We start from the raw sequence: 18,420 nt of genomic DNA on the forward strand, positions 1-18,420 counted from the left end.
GGTCTGGTGATGATTAGAGAGGTGACACTGCTGGACATTATACAGTAATGGAGGGGTCTGGTGATGACTGGAGAGGTGACACTGCTGGGACATTATACAGTAATGGAGGGGTCTGGTGATGACTGAAGAGGTGACACTGCTGGGACATACAGTAATGGAGGGGTCTGGTGATGAGAGGTGACAATGCTGGGAATTATACAGTAATGGAGGGGTCTGGTGATGATTAGAGAGGTGACACTGCTGGGACAATTATACAGTAATGGAGGGGTCTGGTGATGACTGAAGAGGGTGACACTGCTGGGACATTATACAGTAATGGAGGGGTCTGGTGATGACTGAGAGGTGACACTGCTGGGACATAATACAGTAATGGAGGGGTCTGGTGATGACTGGAGAGGTAACACTGCTGGACATTATACAGTAATTGGAGGAGTCTGGTGATGACTGGAGAGGTAACACTGCTGGGACATTATACAGTAATGGAGGGTCTGGTGATGACTGGAGAGGTGACACTGCTGGGACATTATACAGTAATGGAGGGGTCTGGTGATGACTGGAGAGGTAACACTGCTGGGACATTATACAGTAATGGAGGGGTCTGGTGATGACTGGAGAGGTGACACTGCTGGGACATTATACAGTAATGGAGGGGTCTGGTGATGACTGGAGAGGTGACCCTGCTGGGACATTATACAGTAATGGAGGGGTCTGGTGATGACTGGAGAGGTGACACTGCTGGACATTATACAGTAATGGAGGGGTCTGGTGATTAGAGAGGTGACCCTGCTGGGACATTATACAGTAATGGAGGGTCTGGTGATGATTAGAGAGGTGACACTGCTGGGACATTATACAGTAATGGAGGGTCTGGTGATGATTAGAGAGGCGACACTGCTGGACATTATACAGTAATGGAGGGTTCTGGTGATGGACTGGAGAGGTGACACTGCTGGACCTTATACAGTAATGGAGGGGTCTGGTGATGACTGGAGAGGTGACACTGCTGGACCTTATACAGTAATGGAGGGGTCTGGTGATGATTAGAGAGGTGACACTGCTGGGACATTATACAGTAATGGAGGGGTCTGGTGATGACTGAGAGGTGACACTGCTGGGACATTATACAGTAATGGAGGGGTCTGGTGATGACTGGAGAGGTGACACTGCTGGGGACATTATACAGTAAGGAAGGGTCTGGTGATGATTAGAGAGGTGACACTGCTGGACATTATACAGTAATGGAGGGGTCTGGTGATGATTAGAGAGGTGACACTGCTGGGACATTATACAGTAATGGAGGGGTCTGGTGATGAGAGGTGACACTGCTGGGGACATTATACCGTAATGGAGGGGTCTGTGATGACTGGAGAGGTGTACACTGGAGGACATTATACAGTAATGGAGGGGTCTGGTGATGATTGGAGAGGTGACACTGCTGGGACATTATACAGTAATGGAGGGGTCTGGTGATGACTGGAGAGGTGACACTGGAGGACATTATACAGTAATGGAGGGGTCTGGTGATGATTGGAGAGGTGACACTGCTGGGACATTATACAGTAATGGAGGGGTCCGGTGATGACTGGAGAGGTGACACTGGAGGACATTATACAGTAATGGAGGGGTCTGGTGATGACTAGAGAGGTGACCCTGCTGGGACATTATATAGTAATGGAGGGGTCTGGTGATGATTAGAGAGGTGACACTGCTGGGACAATAAACAGTAATGGAGAGGTCTGGTGATGACTGGAGAGGTGACACTGCTGGACATTATACAGTAATGGAGGGGTCTGATGACTGGAGAGGTGACACTGCTGGGACATATACAGTAATGGAGGGGTCTGGTGATGATTAGAGAGGTGACACTGCTGGGACATTATACAGTAATGGAGGGGTCTGGTGATGACTAGAGAGGTGACACTGCTGGACATTAAACAGTAATGGAGGGATCTGGTGATGACTGAAGAGGTGACACTGCTGGGACATTAAACAGTAATGGAGGGATCTGGTGATGACTGGAGAGGTGACACTGCTGGGACATTATACTGTAATGGAGGGGTCTGATGACTGGAGAGGTGACACTGCTGGGACATTATGCAGTAATGGAGGGGTCTGGTGATGACTGGAGAGGTGACACTGCTGGACATTATACAGTAATGGAGGGGTCTGGTGATGACTGGAGAGGTGACACTGCTGGGACATTATACAGTAATGAAGGGGTCTGGTGATGACTGGAGAGGTGACACTGCTGGGACATTATACAGTAATGGAGGGGTCTGGTGATGACTGGAGAGGTGACACTGCTGGGACATTATACAGTAATGGAGGGGTCTGGTGGTGATTAGAGAGGTGACCCTGCTGGGGCATTATATAGTAATGGAGGGGTCTGGTGATGACTGAGAGGCGACACTGCTGGGACATTATACAGTAATGGAGGGGTCTGGTGATGACTGGAGAGGTGACACTGCTGGGACATTATACAGTAATGGAGGGGTCTGGTGATGACTGGAGAGGTGACACTGCTGGACATTATACAGTAATGGAGGGTTCTGTGATGACTGGAGAGGTGACACTGCTGGGACATTATATAGTAATGGAGGGGTCTGGTGATGATTAGAGAGGTGACACTGCTGGGACATTATACAGTAATGGAGGGGGTCAGGATGATTAGAGAGGTGACACTGCTGGGACATTATACAGTAATGGAGGGGTCAGGTGATGATTAGAGAGGTGACACTGCTGGGACATTATACAGTAATGGAGGGGGGGGTCGTGGTGATGACTGGAGAGGTGACACTGCTGGGACATTATACAGTAATGGAGGGGTCTGGTGATGACTGGAGTGGTGACCCTGCTGGACATTCTACAGTAATGGAGGTGTCTGGTGATGACTAGAGAGGTGACATTGGCTGGGACATTATATAGTAATGGAGGGGTCTGGGGATGATTAGAGAGGTGACACTGCTGGAACCATTATATAGTAATGGAGGGGTCTGATAACTGGAGAGGTGACACAGCTGGGACATTATACAGTAAGGGAGAGGTGACACTGCTGGGACATTATACAGTAATGGAGGGGGTCTGGTGATGACTGGAGAGGTGACACTGCTGGACATTATACAGTAATGGAGGGGTCTGGTGATGATTAGAGAGGTGACACTGCTAGGACATTATGCAGTAATGGAGGGGTCTGGTGATGACTGGAGAGGTGACACTGCTGGGACATTATACAGTAAGGAAGGGGTCTGGTGATGACTGGAGTGGTGACCCTGCTGGGACATTCTACAGTAATGGAGGTGTCTGGTGATGACTAGAGAGGTGACACTGCTGGACATTATACAGTAATGGAGGGGTCTGGGGATGATTAGAGAGGTGACACTGCTGGTACATTATATAGTAATGAAGGGGTCTGGTGATGATTAGAGAGGTGACACTGCTGGGACATTATATAGTAATGGAGGGGTCCTGGTGATGATTAGAGAGGTGACACTGCTGGGACATTATATAGTAATGGAGGGGTCTGATAACTGGAGAGGTGACACTGCTGGGACATTATACAGTAAGGGAGAGGTGACACTGCTGGGACATTATACAGTAATGGAGGGGTCTGGTGATGACTGGAGAGGTGACACTGCTGGACATTATACAGTAATGGAGGGGTCTGGTGATGACTGGAGAGGTGACACTGCTGGGACATTATACAGTAAGGAAGGGTCTGGTGATGATTAGAGAGGTGACACTGCTGGGACATTATACAGTAATGGAGGGGTCTGGTGATGACTGGAGAGGTGACACTGCTGGGACATTATACAGTAATGGAGGGGTCTGGTGATGACATTATACAGTAATGGAGGGTCTGGTGATGATTAGAGAGGTGACACTGCTGGACATTATACAGTAATGGAGGGGTCTGGTGATGACTGAGAGGTGACATTGCTGGGGACATTATACAGTAATGGAGGGTCTGGTGATGATTAGAGAGGTGACACTGCTGGACATTATACAGTAATGGAGGGGTCTGGTGATGACTGGAGAGGTGACACTGCTGGGACATTATACAGTAAGGAAGGGGTCTGGTGATGATTAGAGAGGTGACACTGCTGGACATTATACAGTAATGGAGGGGTCTGGTGATGACTGGAGAGGTGACATTGCTGGGACATTATACAGTAAGGAAGGGGTCTGGTGATGATTAGAGAGGTGACACTGCTGGGACATTATACAGTAATGGAGGGGTCTGGTGATGACTGGAGAGGTGACACTGCTGGACATTATACAGTAATGGAGGGGGTCTGGTGATGACATTATACAGTAATGGAGGGGTCTGGTGATGATTAGAGAGGTGACACTGCTGGACATTATACAGTAATGGAGGGGTCTGGTGATGACTGGAGAGGTGACATTGCTGGGACATTATACAGTAATGGAGGGTCTGGTGATGATTAGAGAGGTGACACTGCTGGACATTATACAGTAATGGAGGGGTCTGGTGATGACTGGAGAGGTGACACTGCTGGACATTATACAGTAAGGAAGGGGTCTGGTGATGATTAGAGAGGTGACACTGCTGGACATTATACAGTAATGGAGGGGGTCTGGTGATGATTAGAGAGGTGACACTGCTAGGACATTATGCAGTAATGGAGGGGTCTGGTGATGACTGGAGAGGTGACACTGCTGGACATTATACAGTAATGGAGGGGTCTGGTGATGATTAGAGAGGTGACACTGCTGGACATTATACAGTAATGGAGGGGTCTGGTGATGACTGGAGAGGTGACACTGCTGGGACATTATACAGTAAGGAAGGGGTCTGGTGATGATTAGAGAGGTGACACTGCTGGGACATTATACAGTAAATCGAGGGGTCTGGTGATGAGAGGTGACACTGCTGGACATTATACAGTAATGGAGGGGGTCTGGTGATGATTAGAGAGGTGACACTGCTGGGACATTATACAGTAATGGAGGGGTCTGGTGATGACGGTATCATTGTGTGTCAGGTTCCTATAAGGTGTCAGGATGTGGCGGTCTATTTCTCCATGGAGGAGTGGGAGTATGTAGAAGGACACAAGGATCTCTACCAGGACATAATGGATGATCAGCGCCCCCTTTACATCACCAGGTAATAGACATGAATACACACATTCTTTATGATCTTGTATTTATAGAATTAGAGGTCGTTCAGGGAATATTTTTTCTGCAGATGACTCCAGAAGAAGATCCACACCAGAGAGAAGCCCCAGTCCTCTGTATGCTCAGGATGGTCAGAAGGAAATCACATTGTTCCACAGGACTCTCAGGTAATGATGATCTTCTCTATGGCTGTAGGAGGATGTAAAGATTCTGGGTTCAGTCCTTTTGAATTTATTATCCAATTTATTATTTGTTTAAAATTGTTTAATATGAAAGTAGAGATGGCAGAGTTAAAGAAGGGGAAACACAACATTCTACCCTCCAGTTCATCCATCACACTCTGCATATATACATATATATATTAGTCACTTCCCTACAGTCCCAGTCTCCTGTCTCCTCCTGATTATATATCACACTCTGCTCTTCTACTCATATATATAGTAGTTAGGAGTAGCCATATTAGTCCAGTGATGCAAAAAGCAAAATCATCGGTAGTTGCAGTATCTTGTAATAACCTTTTTTATTGGACTAACAAGATTTTGTAGAGAAGCTTTCGGGATTCCTCCCTTTATCAAGTCATAAGCATTTCTGAGCTCACAAGGAGAAAACACACGTTCTATCTCACAAAATATGCGAGGGGGTAAAACAACATATGTGGAGAATTGACACATTTAATCCATCCATCAAACTCAAAATGGACTTCTCTACAGAAAATGTAAACTTTCTGGACACCACTGTAACTATAAACAAGGTCACAATACAGACATCTGTATACAGAAAACCCAGGACTGATCCAGCTATCTACACAATTCAAGTTCCCATCCATCCCACACCAAGAAGGCATAATATACAGCCAAGCCATCAGGTACCACCGCATCTGCTCCAACCCTGATGAGAGAGACATCTACAAACGCTAGCTGAGAAATGTAAACAAAAAGGTTACAAACCAAGACCATCCATAAGAAAATCCACTCTGCTCTTCAAACACCACGTGACCACCTGCTGCAATACAGAGAGAAACAAACCTCATCACGTATACCACTGGTAACAACATACAATCCCACCCTTGAGGAAATACGCAAAATCATCAAGGACCTGCAGCCAATACTAGCAGAAGATGAGGTGTTAAAGCAAATCTTTCCTGAACCACCCATCTTGGCCTTCAGACAACCACCCAACTTAAAACAAAAGCTGGTCAATAGGAAACTACCCACAGACACATCAGATACAGACAATGGACCAAACCCTGCGCAAACCGCGCTGTAAACTCTGTCAACACATCTGCACAAATTCTGAGGCCTCCCACAACAACAAGACATACAGCATCAAGGGACAATACTCCTGCACCACAGAGAATGTAGTCTACATGATACAATGCACCAAGTGTCACCTGGGATGTTACATTGGGGAGACCAGTCAGCCACTCAACAAAAGGATGAACCTCCACAGACCGTCCATCAACAACCATAGAGAAAGGACTATTGCACCCCAGTTGGACACCATTTCACCAAACCGTCTCTCCTACAGGACCTCAAAATCAAGATCCTGAAAGGAAACTTCAAGAACACCCAGGAAAGAAAGACATTTGGAGCCAAAATGATAGTTCTTTATGACTCCAAGAACAGAGGACTTAATGTGGATTTAAGCTTCTTATCCCATTATCAAAATTTCCTATAACCTTTGCTAAACTGTCTTCCCTCCCCCTGCTCTAACACCATCCCCCCCCTGCTCCCCCTCCCCTGTCTAGTCTTATCTTCAGTCTATGGTTCTGTAGTAAAATTGTCCTTTCTCCTCTGTCCAGCGTAACCACTATTCTCACCTCTGCTCTCCAGCCCCCCCCCCCCCATCCTTATCTGTATCTATCCCCGTCACCGTTCTCACCTCTGCTCTCCAGCTCTCCCCTCCCCCCCTCCTCATCCTTATCTGTATCTATCCCCGTCACCGTTCTCACCTCTGCTCTCCAGCTCTCCCCTCCCCCCCTCCTCATCCTTATCTGTATCTATCCCCGTCACCGTTCTCACCTCTGCTCTCCAGCTCTCCCCTCCCCCCCTCCTCATCCTTATCTGTATCTATCCCCGTCACCGTTCTCACCTCTGCTCTCCAGCTCTCCCCTCCCCCCCCTCCTCATCCTTATCTGTATCTATCCCCGTCACCGTTCTCACCTCTGCTCTCCAGCTCTCCCCTCCCCCCCCTCCTCATCCTTATCTGTATCTATCCCCGTCACCGTTCTCACCTCTCCCCCCCTCCAGCTCTCCCCTCCCCCCCCTCCTCCTCATCCTTATCTGTATCTATCGTCGTCACCGTTCGCACCTCTGCTCTCCAGCCCCCCCCATCCTTATCTGTATCTATCGTCGTCACCGTTCTCACCTCTGCTCTCCAGCTCTCCCCTCCCCCCCCCCTCCTCATCCTTATCTGTATCTATCGTCGTCACCGTTCTCACCTCTGCTCTCCAGCCCCCCCCCATCCTTATCTGTATCTATCGTCGTCACCGTTCGCACCTCTGCTCTCCAGCCTCCCCCCATCCTTATCTGTATCTATCGTCGTCACCGTTCTCACCTCTGCTCTCCAGCCCCCCCCCCATCCTTATCTGTATCTATCGTCGTCACCGTTCTCACCTCTGCTCTCCAGCCCCCCCCCATCCTTATCTGTATCTATCGTCGTCACCGTTCTCACCTCTGCTCTCCAGCTCTCCCCTCCCCCCCCCCCTCCTCATCCTTATCTGTATCTATCGTCGTCACCGTTCTCACCTCTGCTCTCCAGCCCCCCTCCACATCCTTATCTGTATCTATCGTCGTCACCGTTCTCACCTCTGCTCTCCAGCCCCCCCCCCACATCCTTATCTGTATCTATCGTCGTCACCGTTCTCACCTCTGCTCTCCAGCCCCCCCCCATCCTTATCTGTATCTATCGTCGTCACCGTTCTCACCTCTGCTCTCCAGCTCTCCCCTCCCCCCCCCTCCTCATCCTTATCTGTATCTATCGTCGTCACCGTTCTCACCTCTGCTCTCCAGCCCCCCTCCACATCCTTATCTGTATCTATCCCCGTCACCGTTCTCACCTCTGCTCTCCAGCCCCCCCCCACATCCTTATCTGTATCTATCCCCGTCACCGTTCTCACCTCTGCTCTCCAGCCCCCCCCCATCCTTATCTGTATCTATCCCCGTCACCGTTCTCACCTCTGCTCTCCAGCCCCCCCCCACATCCTTATCTGTATCTATCCCCGTCACCGTTCTCACCTCTGCTCTCCAGCCCCCCCCCCACATCCTTATCTGTATCTATCCCCGTCACCGTTCTCACCTCTGCTCTCCAGCCCCCCCCCCATCCTTATCTGTATCTATCCCCGTCACCGTTCTCACCTCTGCTCTCCAGCTCTCCCCCCCTCCTCCTCATCCTTATCTGTATCTATCGTCGTCACCGTTCTCACCTCTGCTCTCCAGCCCCCCCCCATCCTTATCTGTATCTATCGTCGTCACCGTTCTCACCTCTGCTCTCCAGCCCCCCCCCACATCCTTATCTGTATCTATCGTCGTCACTATTCTCACCTCTGCTCTCCAGCCCCCCCCCCCATCCTTATCTGTATCTATCGTCGTCACCGTTCTCACCTCTGCTCTCCAGCCCCCCCCCATCCTTATCTGTATCTATCGTCGTCACCGTTCTCACCTCTGCTCTCCAGCCCCCCCCCCCCATCCTTATCTGTATCTATCGTCGTCACCGTTCTCACCTCTGCTCTCCAGCCCCCCCCCCACATCCTTATCTGTATCTATCGTCGTCACTATTCTCACCTCTGCTCTCCAGCCCCCCCCCACATCCTTATCTGTATCTATCGTCGTCACCGTTCTCACCTCTGCTCTCCAGCCCCCCCCCCCCCCTCCTCATCCTTATCTGTATCTATCGTCGTCACCGTTCTCACCTCTGCTCTCCAGCCCCCCCCCCCCCATCCTTATCTGTATCTATCGTCGTCACCGTTCTCACCTCTGCTCTCCAGCCCCCCCCCCACATCCTTATCTGTATCTATCGTCGTCACTATTCTCACCTCTGCTCTCCAGCCCCCCCCCCACATCCTTATCTGTATCTATCGTCGTCACCGTTCTCACCTCTGCTCTCCAGCCCCCCCCCCCCCCCTCCTCATCCTTATCTGTATCTATCTTCCTATAGCTATACAATTTATGGCCCAACTTAATGTCCATTCTCCACATATGTTGTTTTAACCCCTGCATATCTGTGAGATAGAACCTGTGTTTTCTGCTTGTGAGCTCAGAAATGCTTATGACTTGATAAAGGGAGGAATCCCGAAAGCTTCTCTACAAAATCTTGTTAGTCCAATGATTTTGCTATATATATATATAACAAAAAGGGGAGCCAGCGAAAATCAAGGGAACCTTTAAAACTCAATTTTATTAATAATTCTTTTTAAAAACCCTTCACCCTAAGTGTGATATAAATTAAATGTAATATTTTACAGCCAGCAAATACTTGCTCCTTAGTGCAATGTGTCCATCAATTGCATTTCATGTGAACATTCAGGACCATCTTGCTTTGAGTATATGAAATGCTCCTCTGTCTCACGTGCAGACGGATTCTAGTGCTGATATCTGTCACAGTTCGTATAATCCTTGTGCTGATTTTGGTTGTGCAGATATCCAATTTGTGAAACTTGCTGTGTGTGGGATACGGTTGTCCACAGATACTTTGTGTATCCCAATACAGTGTGACTTAATTTCAATGCTGATGCCACACGTCACTTGGTTGTATTGTACACGTTGTTCCACATATATATATTGCACATGTGATTGCACATTTATATTGCACACTCCACTGTTATATTGCACAAGCCATTTCACATATATATAATGCACAGTCCACTATTATATTGCACATACAGCCCCACATATTGCACATATGTATACAATGTTGTAGTGTCGCAATAGCTATAATCAAGCTGATGTCTTGGCCACTGATTGGATCCATTAGGTCATATGATGGAAAAAGGGGAGGAGCCATTCATATAAAAACCCACCATGTAAGAGTATAATTGTACAGACGGCATCAGAGCTGCACATACAATCATGAACGCTTTAAAGACAAAGAGATGCTAAGTAATCCCTGAGGAATCTAATCTGAGGAAACACGTAGGATCAGCACTCTCATCATGTGAATAGTCCTCACAAATACGGACAGTGATTTTCAGCCATGCTACTCTACATGCAGTGCAACTTTATATGTGCAATGATATAAAATCTGTCACAGTGGGATCATTATAGCTATTGCGACAACATTGTATACATATGTGCAATATGTGGGACTGTATGTGCAATATAATAGTGGACTGTGCATTATATATGTGAAATGGCACGTGCAATATAACAGTGGAGTGTGCAATATAAATGTGCAATACAATAGTGGACTGTGCAATATATATATGTGAAACAACGCATACAATACCACCAAGTGATGTGTGGCATCATCATTGAAATTAAGTGGCACAGTACAGTGGTCCCTCAAGTTACAATATTAATTGTTTCCAGGACGACCACTGTATGTTGAAACCATTGTATGTTGAGACCATAACTCTATGGAAACCTGGTAATTGGTTCTGAAGACACCAAAATGTCATCCAAAAATAGGAAAAAGTGAGGATCAAAGAAAACTTAGTAGACAACTAATACAGATAAAGCAAATCCTTACATATAAAAGTAAGAAAGATCTGCTGGATCTGTAATCACTGTCTATGTAGAGGACAGGAACTTCTTCATGGTGCTGTACAGAACACGCAATGTCCAAAAAAAGTAAAATGGAGCCGCCCCCACCTGGTGCCCAAAGGAGCAGCTAACTGTGGCACAGGTAGAGAGTACAGAACATGTAGTACCACCCTGTACTGTAGGGGGCACTATCAGACAGCCAGTTAATGCATATACTTCAGTAATACAGGGGTTTTACCAGTAAAATGCCCAATGTAATTGGTCAGATCTTCCGGCCATTGACATGTTTCACAGATCTGGACTGTCTGTAGCATTGTATGTTGAGTCTGGTTTCAAGTTAAAATGGTCCAGAAAAGACCATTGTATGTTGAAACTATTGTATGTTGAGGCCATTGTAAGTTGAGGGATCACTGTATTGGGATACACAAAGTATCTGTGGACAACCGTATCCCACACACAGCCAGTTTCCCAAATTGGATATCTGCACAACCAAAATCAGCACAAGGATTATACGAACTGTGACAGATATCAGCACTAGAATCCGTCTGCACGTGAGACAGAGGAGCATTTCATATACTCAAAGCAAGATGGTCCTGAATGTTCACATGAAATGCAATTGATGGACACAAGTATTTGCTGGCTGTAAAATATTACATTTAATTTATATCACACTTAGGATGAAGGGCTTTTAAAAAGAATTATTAATAAAATCGAGTTTTAAAGGTTCCCTTGATTTTCGCATATTTTTTAAAATAATTTTGGGAGACCTCTACACTACATTGATACAAGTGTATCCATCAGCTATAAAGATATATATATATAAACGATTCCTGTTTATTACATGTGAAATCATTGAACTTTCTAATATGCGTCATTGCTTCTCTTTGTCCCCACGTCCTTTATTCATCGCTCCTCTCCTGGTTCTAGCAGCTTCACATTTGTCTTTGTTTTGGAAGAAATCTCTCTCCATCTCTGTCAGTCATGTTCTTGAAGGGGCTGAGGATCTGGCTCTGTTCTTCCAGCCTCCTTCTTCTTCACCGATCATTTAGAGATAGAAGCTGGATTAACTAATGAACAGAGACAATCGTCCCTATCCAGGGGATCAGTGACACAGAGTGAAGAAACTAATACAGAAGTGGAGCGGCCGGGACCAGGGGAGATCGCTGCAGAGGTCAACAATAAGGAGTAAATTCAATGATTTTACATCACACAAATAAGGAAACATTTTTGCTCTATAATTATATTTTCTGGTCATGTCAAATATTCCAAGCAATGTCTGTTGACTTACAATATTTGCTTCACAGCTTATGTATCAGGTTGAAGATTGGAACATTACTAGTACTACAGTTAAAATGGAGACATATGTGAGGGGTGATGATCCTACAGTTGACTGTCCAGGTAAGTAGTGACCAAAAGGAAAAGCAAAGAGGCTGCAACCTCACTATATGGAGAAAAGCATTCAACCCGAGCACTTAAAGTCCAGTATGGTTTGGTTACATTATACCTTGAGAGTGATGGCAGGGATTTTTTTTAGCTCTTGCTGCTGTTATTGAGCCCCTGAGAGTCCAGAGCTTAGTTACTTGCCAGCAGTACTTCTAGACTTCCTTTCCCTTACTTCTCTGGCCAATCAAATAATAGCACCTACTCATCCCTGCTATTCCATGACATAGGGCACTGGACTGAACAGGCTGGCACTTTGTTGAGAGATGAGTTGGAGTACACTACTATTGAAGGCATCTGGAGGGAGAGTAGGGGTTATTGGTGCGCTAGCTTTTCAAGGTGCAGTGTGAGCATAAAGTAAAACACCAACAGCATTACAGCAAGGCAGAGGTTAAATCATATAAGCAGCTATGGTCTTAGCAGTGAACGGCTGCTATTGATATGCTAAAGGAAGATGGAAAGGGATTACAGTAAGGACAGTACATCACAACAGCTGACCAGGACATTATGGCTGGTCCACCTGCCCAGTGCTGTTACCTTTACAGATATTTATGAAAGATTCTACAGAGCCGCCTGATACCAGTGGGGTCTGTAATAGGAGCCACCACTGCTACAAGTCAGTTCTGAGATTTCTTCCCTCCTAGATCGTCTGCCATCATCTTTGAGCAGTATTATTGGGAACTGAAAGCATTTAGGAACCCCGGCGACTCATGGTCCTAGCGGTCGGACCCCCGTGATCACACACTTATACCTTATGCTGTGGATAGGGTATAAGTTGTCTTTCACTGGACATCCCCTTCAAGAGGTTAAAGTGGCTGCACCTTCCTGTTACCTCAGGAGCTGAAGCTCAACCATTGTTTGTGAGGAACAAAAAGAAGGAATGAGCAAGTCGCATTGTCAGATTGTAGAAGGGCTTTACAGGTTTTTCTTTTGTAGTTTATCTTATTGATGTGTCAGATGTCATTTATATCAAGTGAACTCTTCCATGTGTGAAGAAGCTTGGCCGTGCGTCTGTATTATTGGCATCTAGTAGTGCTGCATGTAGAGGCTGCGCTTTATATTTCCCCCATAGACCCCTGGGAGAGGTTATAATACTCAGAGGGTTCTGCTGCTCAGCTGGTGTGCCCCCTATTCACATAAATACTCTATATAGTGAGATCTCACTCCACCAGAAGTCCTTGTAATCTCACTAGCTTGGACTCCATCTTTGATCACACAAGTATAACCATCATCTCTACAGGCCGGGAGGCAGAAACCACATTTTCTATATTGCAGAAAGCGTTCTGGGGCTTTAGGAGGCTAAGGGACAAACCATATAACCAACCATAGAAAATGGCTGATGCTCCCACTGGCCATTCTGCTTCCGCCGCTTTAACTAAAGACTCAAACACCATCCCCCACCCTACTGACCAATGAGGGTGTGTGAGATGGACACTGCCTAATCCTGATACCATTCTCCACCTAGCACGTGGATGACCCAATTAAGGGGGAAGCCATGGAAATACTGCAATGAGCTTGGTGGTCAGACATCCTTGGCCTGTGCGATGGGCTGTTACATTGGGGTCTGTTTTGTTACCTGTCTTATTTAGATAATAATTGAATTTTTCTTAACACTTTACTATTAGAATAGAAATGTATATAGGGAAATATATAAAATCTGAATATTAAGCTAAAGCTTTTAATAAAAAAAAAAATGTCCCTTTTTTCTTGGCAGATGACTGTAGCAGAAGCTCAGAGGAACATCTGATATATCCAGGTTTAAAAGCAGATGAGGATGAGGATGATGATGATGAAATTCTAGAAGATACATATGAAGAGTATACTATGATCCCAGATCTACCCATAGATCTTCACAGCAAAGATCTGTTATCCAGTCCTTTTATTCACGTCCTATCTGACCCAGATTCATCACAGACTATGGAGCAAAATGAAAGTCACAGCATAGGTGCTGATCACCGAAGTGCTCCCACAGGGGAGAAGCCATATTCATGTTTAGCATGTGGCAAATGTTTTAACCAGGAACCAGATCTTCTTATACATCAAAGAATTCACACGAGGGAGAAGCCATACTCTTGCTCAAAATGTGGGAAATGTTTTACAAAAAAATCAAATCTTGTTAAACATGAAAGAAGTTACACAGGAGAGAAGCCCTTTTCATGTTCAGAATGTGGGAAATGTTTTAATGTAAAATCACATCTTTTTCAGCATCAAAGATGTCATACAGGGGAGAAGCCATTTTCATGTTCAGAATGTGGGAAATGTTTTAGCCAGAAGTCAGATCTTGTCAGACATCAGAGAATTCACACAGGAGAGAAGCCTTATTCATGTCCTGAATGTGGTAAATGTTATGGCATTAAATCAAATCTTGTTGAACATCAAAGAACTCATACAGGAGAGAAGCCGTTTTCATGTGGAAAATGTGGAAAATGTTTTAGCCAGAAATCGGGTCTTGTTAAACATCAGAGTGTTCACTCAGGGGAGAAGCCATTTTCATGTTCAGAATGTGGAAGATGTTTTAACCATAAATCAGCTCTTATTAGACATCTGAGAATTCACACAGGAGAGAAGCCATATTCATGCCTTGAATGTGGGAAATGTTTCACCCAGAAATCAGGTCTTGTGGAACATCTTAGAAGTCACACAGGAGAGAAACCATTTTCATGTGTAGAATGTGGGAAATGCTTTACAACTCAATCAAATGTTGTAAAACATCAGAAGGCTCACTCCCGGGAGAATCCTGTTTTAATGTAGCAGATGTGGGTCTCCATTGTAGGATCTGCTATACGGAAAATGCCTTAATGAGGATATTTGGTACGGATATTGTGTGTTTACTAGACTCAATCATCATGAATAAGCGACATTGAACTAAAAACCTCCACATGGGGGAAAAATTATTATTGTGGACCATTAAAACAAGTATTTAAGGAACACATGTACCCACAAAGTGTCCCTGTCATTTAAAAAAACCTTTCAATGTGTCATTGAGACTGAGACCCCTACCGATCAGAAATAAGCGTGCGGGAAAGCGATCTGCTCCCTGACTCTCAGCGATTAGAAGTCTATGGTTCAGCGAGACAAAGAGCTGAGGAGAGAAAGACACTAGAACAGGGGCCCCACCTCTATATCAGAGACTACATATCACAAGGGCCCCTCCTCTATATCAGAGAGAACATATCACAAGGGCCCCTCCTCTATATCAGAGAGAACATATCACAAGGGCCCCTCCTCTATATCAGAGACTACATATCACAAGGGCCCCACCTCTATATCAGAGAGAGCATATCACAAGGGCCCCACCTCTATATCAGAGAGAACATATCACAAGGGCCCCACCTCTATATCAGAGAGAACATATCACAAGGGCCCCACCTCTATATCAGAGAGAACATATCACAAGGGCCCCACCTCTATATCAGAGAGAACATATCACAAGGGCCCCTCCTCTATATCAGAGAGAACATATCACAAGGGCCCCTCCTCTATATCAGAGAGAACATATCACAAGGGCCCCTCCTCTATATCAGAGAGAACATATCACAAGGGCCCCACCTCTATATCAGAGACTACATATCACAAGGGCCCCTCCTCTATATCAGAGACTACATATCACAAGGGCCCCTCCTCTATATCAGAGAGAACATATCACAAGGGCCCCACCTCTATATCAGAGAGAACATATCACAAGGGCCCCTCCTCTATATCAGAGAGAACATATCACAAGGGCCCCTCCTCTATATCAGAGAGAACATATCACAAGGGCCCCACCTCTATATCAGAGACTACATATCACAAGGGCCCCTCCTCTATATCAGAGAGAACATATCACAGGGGCCCCTCCTCTATATCAGAGAGAACATATCACAAGGGCCCCTCCTCTATATCAGAGAGAACATATCACAAGGGCCCCACCTCTATATCAGAGAGAACATATCACAAGGGCCCCACCTCTATATCAGAGACTACATATCACAAGGGCCCCTCCTCTATATCAGAGACTACATATCACAAGGGCCCCTCCTCTATATCAGAGAGAACATATCACAAGGGCCCCTCCTCTATATCAGAGAGAACATATCACAAGGGCCCCACCTCTATATCAGAGAGAACATATCACAAGGGCCCCTCCTCTATATCAGAGAGAACATATCACAAGGGCCCCACCTCTATATCAGAGACTACATATCACAAGGGCCCCTCCTCTATATCAGAGAGAACATATCACAAGGGCCCCACCTCTATATCAGAGACTACATATCACAAGGGCCCCACCTCTATATCAGAGAGAACATATCACAAGGGCCCCACCTCTATATCAGAGACTACATATCACAAGGGCCCCTCCTCTATATCAGAGACTACATATCACAAGGGCCCCTCCTCTATATCAGAGACTACATATCACAAGGGCCCCACCTCTATATCAGAGAGAACATATCACAAGGGCCCCACCTCTATATCAGAGACTACATATCACAAGGGCCCCTCCTCTATATCAGAGACTACATATCACAAGGGCCCCTCCTCTATATCAGAGAGAACATATCACAAGGGCCCCTCCTCTATATCAGAGAGAACATATCACAAGGGCCCCTCCTCTATATCAGAGACTACATATCACAAGGGCCCCTCCTCTATATCAGAGAGAACATATCACAAGGGCCCCTCCTCTATATCAGAGAGAACATATCACAAGGGCCCCTCCTCTATATCAGAGAGAACATATCACAAGGGCCCCACCTCTATATCAGAGAGAACATATCACAAGGGCCCCTCCTCTATATCAGAGAGAACATATCACAAGGGCCCCACCTCTATATCAGAGACTACATATCACAAGGGCCCCTCCTCTATATCAGAGACTACATATCACAAGGGCCCCTCCTCTATATCAGAGACTACATATCACAAGGGCCCCACCTCTATATCAGAGAGAACATATCACAAGGGCCCCACCTCTATATCAGAGACTACATATCACAAGGGCCCCACCTCTATATCAGAGAGAACATATCACAAGGGCCCCACCTCTATATCAGAGACTACATATCACAAGGGCCCCACCTCTATATCAGAGAGAACATATCACAAGGGCCCCTCCTCTATATCAGAGAGAACATATCACAAGGGCCCCTCCTCTATATCAGAGAGAACATATCACAAGGGCCCCACCTCTATATCAGAGACTACATATCACAAGGGCCCCTCCTCTATATCAGAGACTACATATCACAAGGGCCCCACCTCTATATCAGAGACTACATATCACAAGGGCCCCACCTCTATATCAGAGACTACATATCACAAGGGCCCCACCTCTATATCAGAGAGAACATATCACAAGGGCCCCTCTATATCAGAGAGAACATATCACAAGGGCCCCACCTCTATATCAGAGACTACATATCACAAGGGCCCCTCCTCTATATCAGAGAGAACATATCACAAGGGCCCCACCTCTATATCAGAGAGAACATATCACAAGGGCCCCTCCTCTATATCAGAGAGAACATATCACAAGGGCCCCTCCTCTATATCAGAGAGAACATATCACAAGGGCCCCACCTCTATATCAGAGAGAACATATCACAAGGGCCCCTCCTCTATATCAGAGAGAACATATCACAAGGGCCCCTCCTCTATATCAGAGAGAACATATCACAAGGGCCCCACCTCTATATCAGAGAGAACATATCACAAGGGCCCCACCTCTATATCAGAGAGAACATATCACAAGGGCCCCACCTCTATATCAGAGAGAACATATCACAAGGGCCCCACCTCTATATCAGAGAGAACATATCACAAGGGCCCCTCCTCTATATCAGAGAGAACATATCACAAGGGCCCCTCCTCTATATCAGAGAGAACATATCACAAGGGCCCCTCCTCTATATCAGAGAGAACATATCACAAGGGCCCCACCTCTATATCAGAGAGAACATATCACAAGGGCCCCTCCTCTATATCAGAGAGAACATATCACAAGGGCCCCACCTCTATATCAGAGAGAACATATCACAAGGGCCCCACCTCTATATCAGAGAGAACATATCACAAGGGCCCCTCCTCTATATCAGAGAGAACATATCACAAGGGCCCCTCCTCTATATCAGAGAGAACATATCACAAGGGCCCCACCTCTATA

At 46.2% G+C, this 18,420-nt stretch overlaps 1 protein-coding gene across 1 annotated transcript; it reads left to right on the forward strand.

Moving 5' to 3' along the window:
• The first annotated feature begins 5,098 nt into the window (after nt 1-5,098).
• LOC130340795 (gastrula zinc finger protein XlCGF17.1-like) lies at nt 5,099-15,447 on the forward strand. The gene is made up of 3 exons (XM_056554218.1): nt 5,099-5,303; nt 12,140-12,233; nt 13,990-15,447. The coding sequence occupies exons 2-3, from the start codon at nt 12,143-12,145 to the stop codon at nt 15,024-15,026; spliced, it is 1,128 nt and encodes a 375-aa protein (XP_056410193.1). The 5' UTR covers nt 5,099-5,303; nt 12,140-12,142; the 3' UTR covers nt 15,027-15,447.
• Nucleotides 15,448-18,420: the final 2,973 nt, after the last annotated feature.

Source organism: Hyla sarda, unplaced genomic scaffold (genome assembly GCF_029499605.1).
Source record: "Hyla sarda isolate aHylSar1 unplaced genomic scaffold, aHylSar1.hap1 scaffold_601, whole genome shotgun sequence".
In the NCBI taxonomy this organism is placed as follows: domain Eukaryota; kingdom Metazoa; phylum Chordata; class Amphibia; order Anura; family Hylidae; genus Hyla; species Hyla sarda.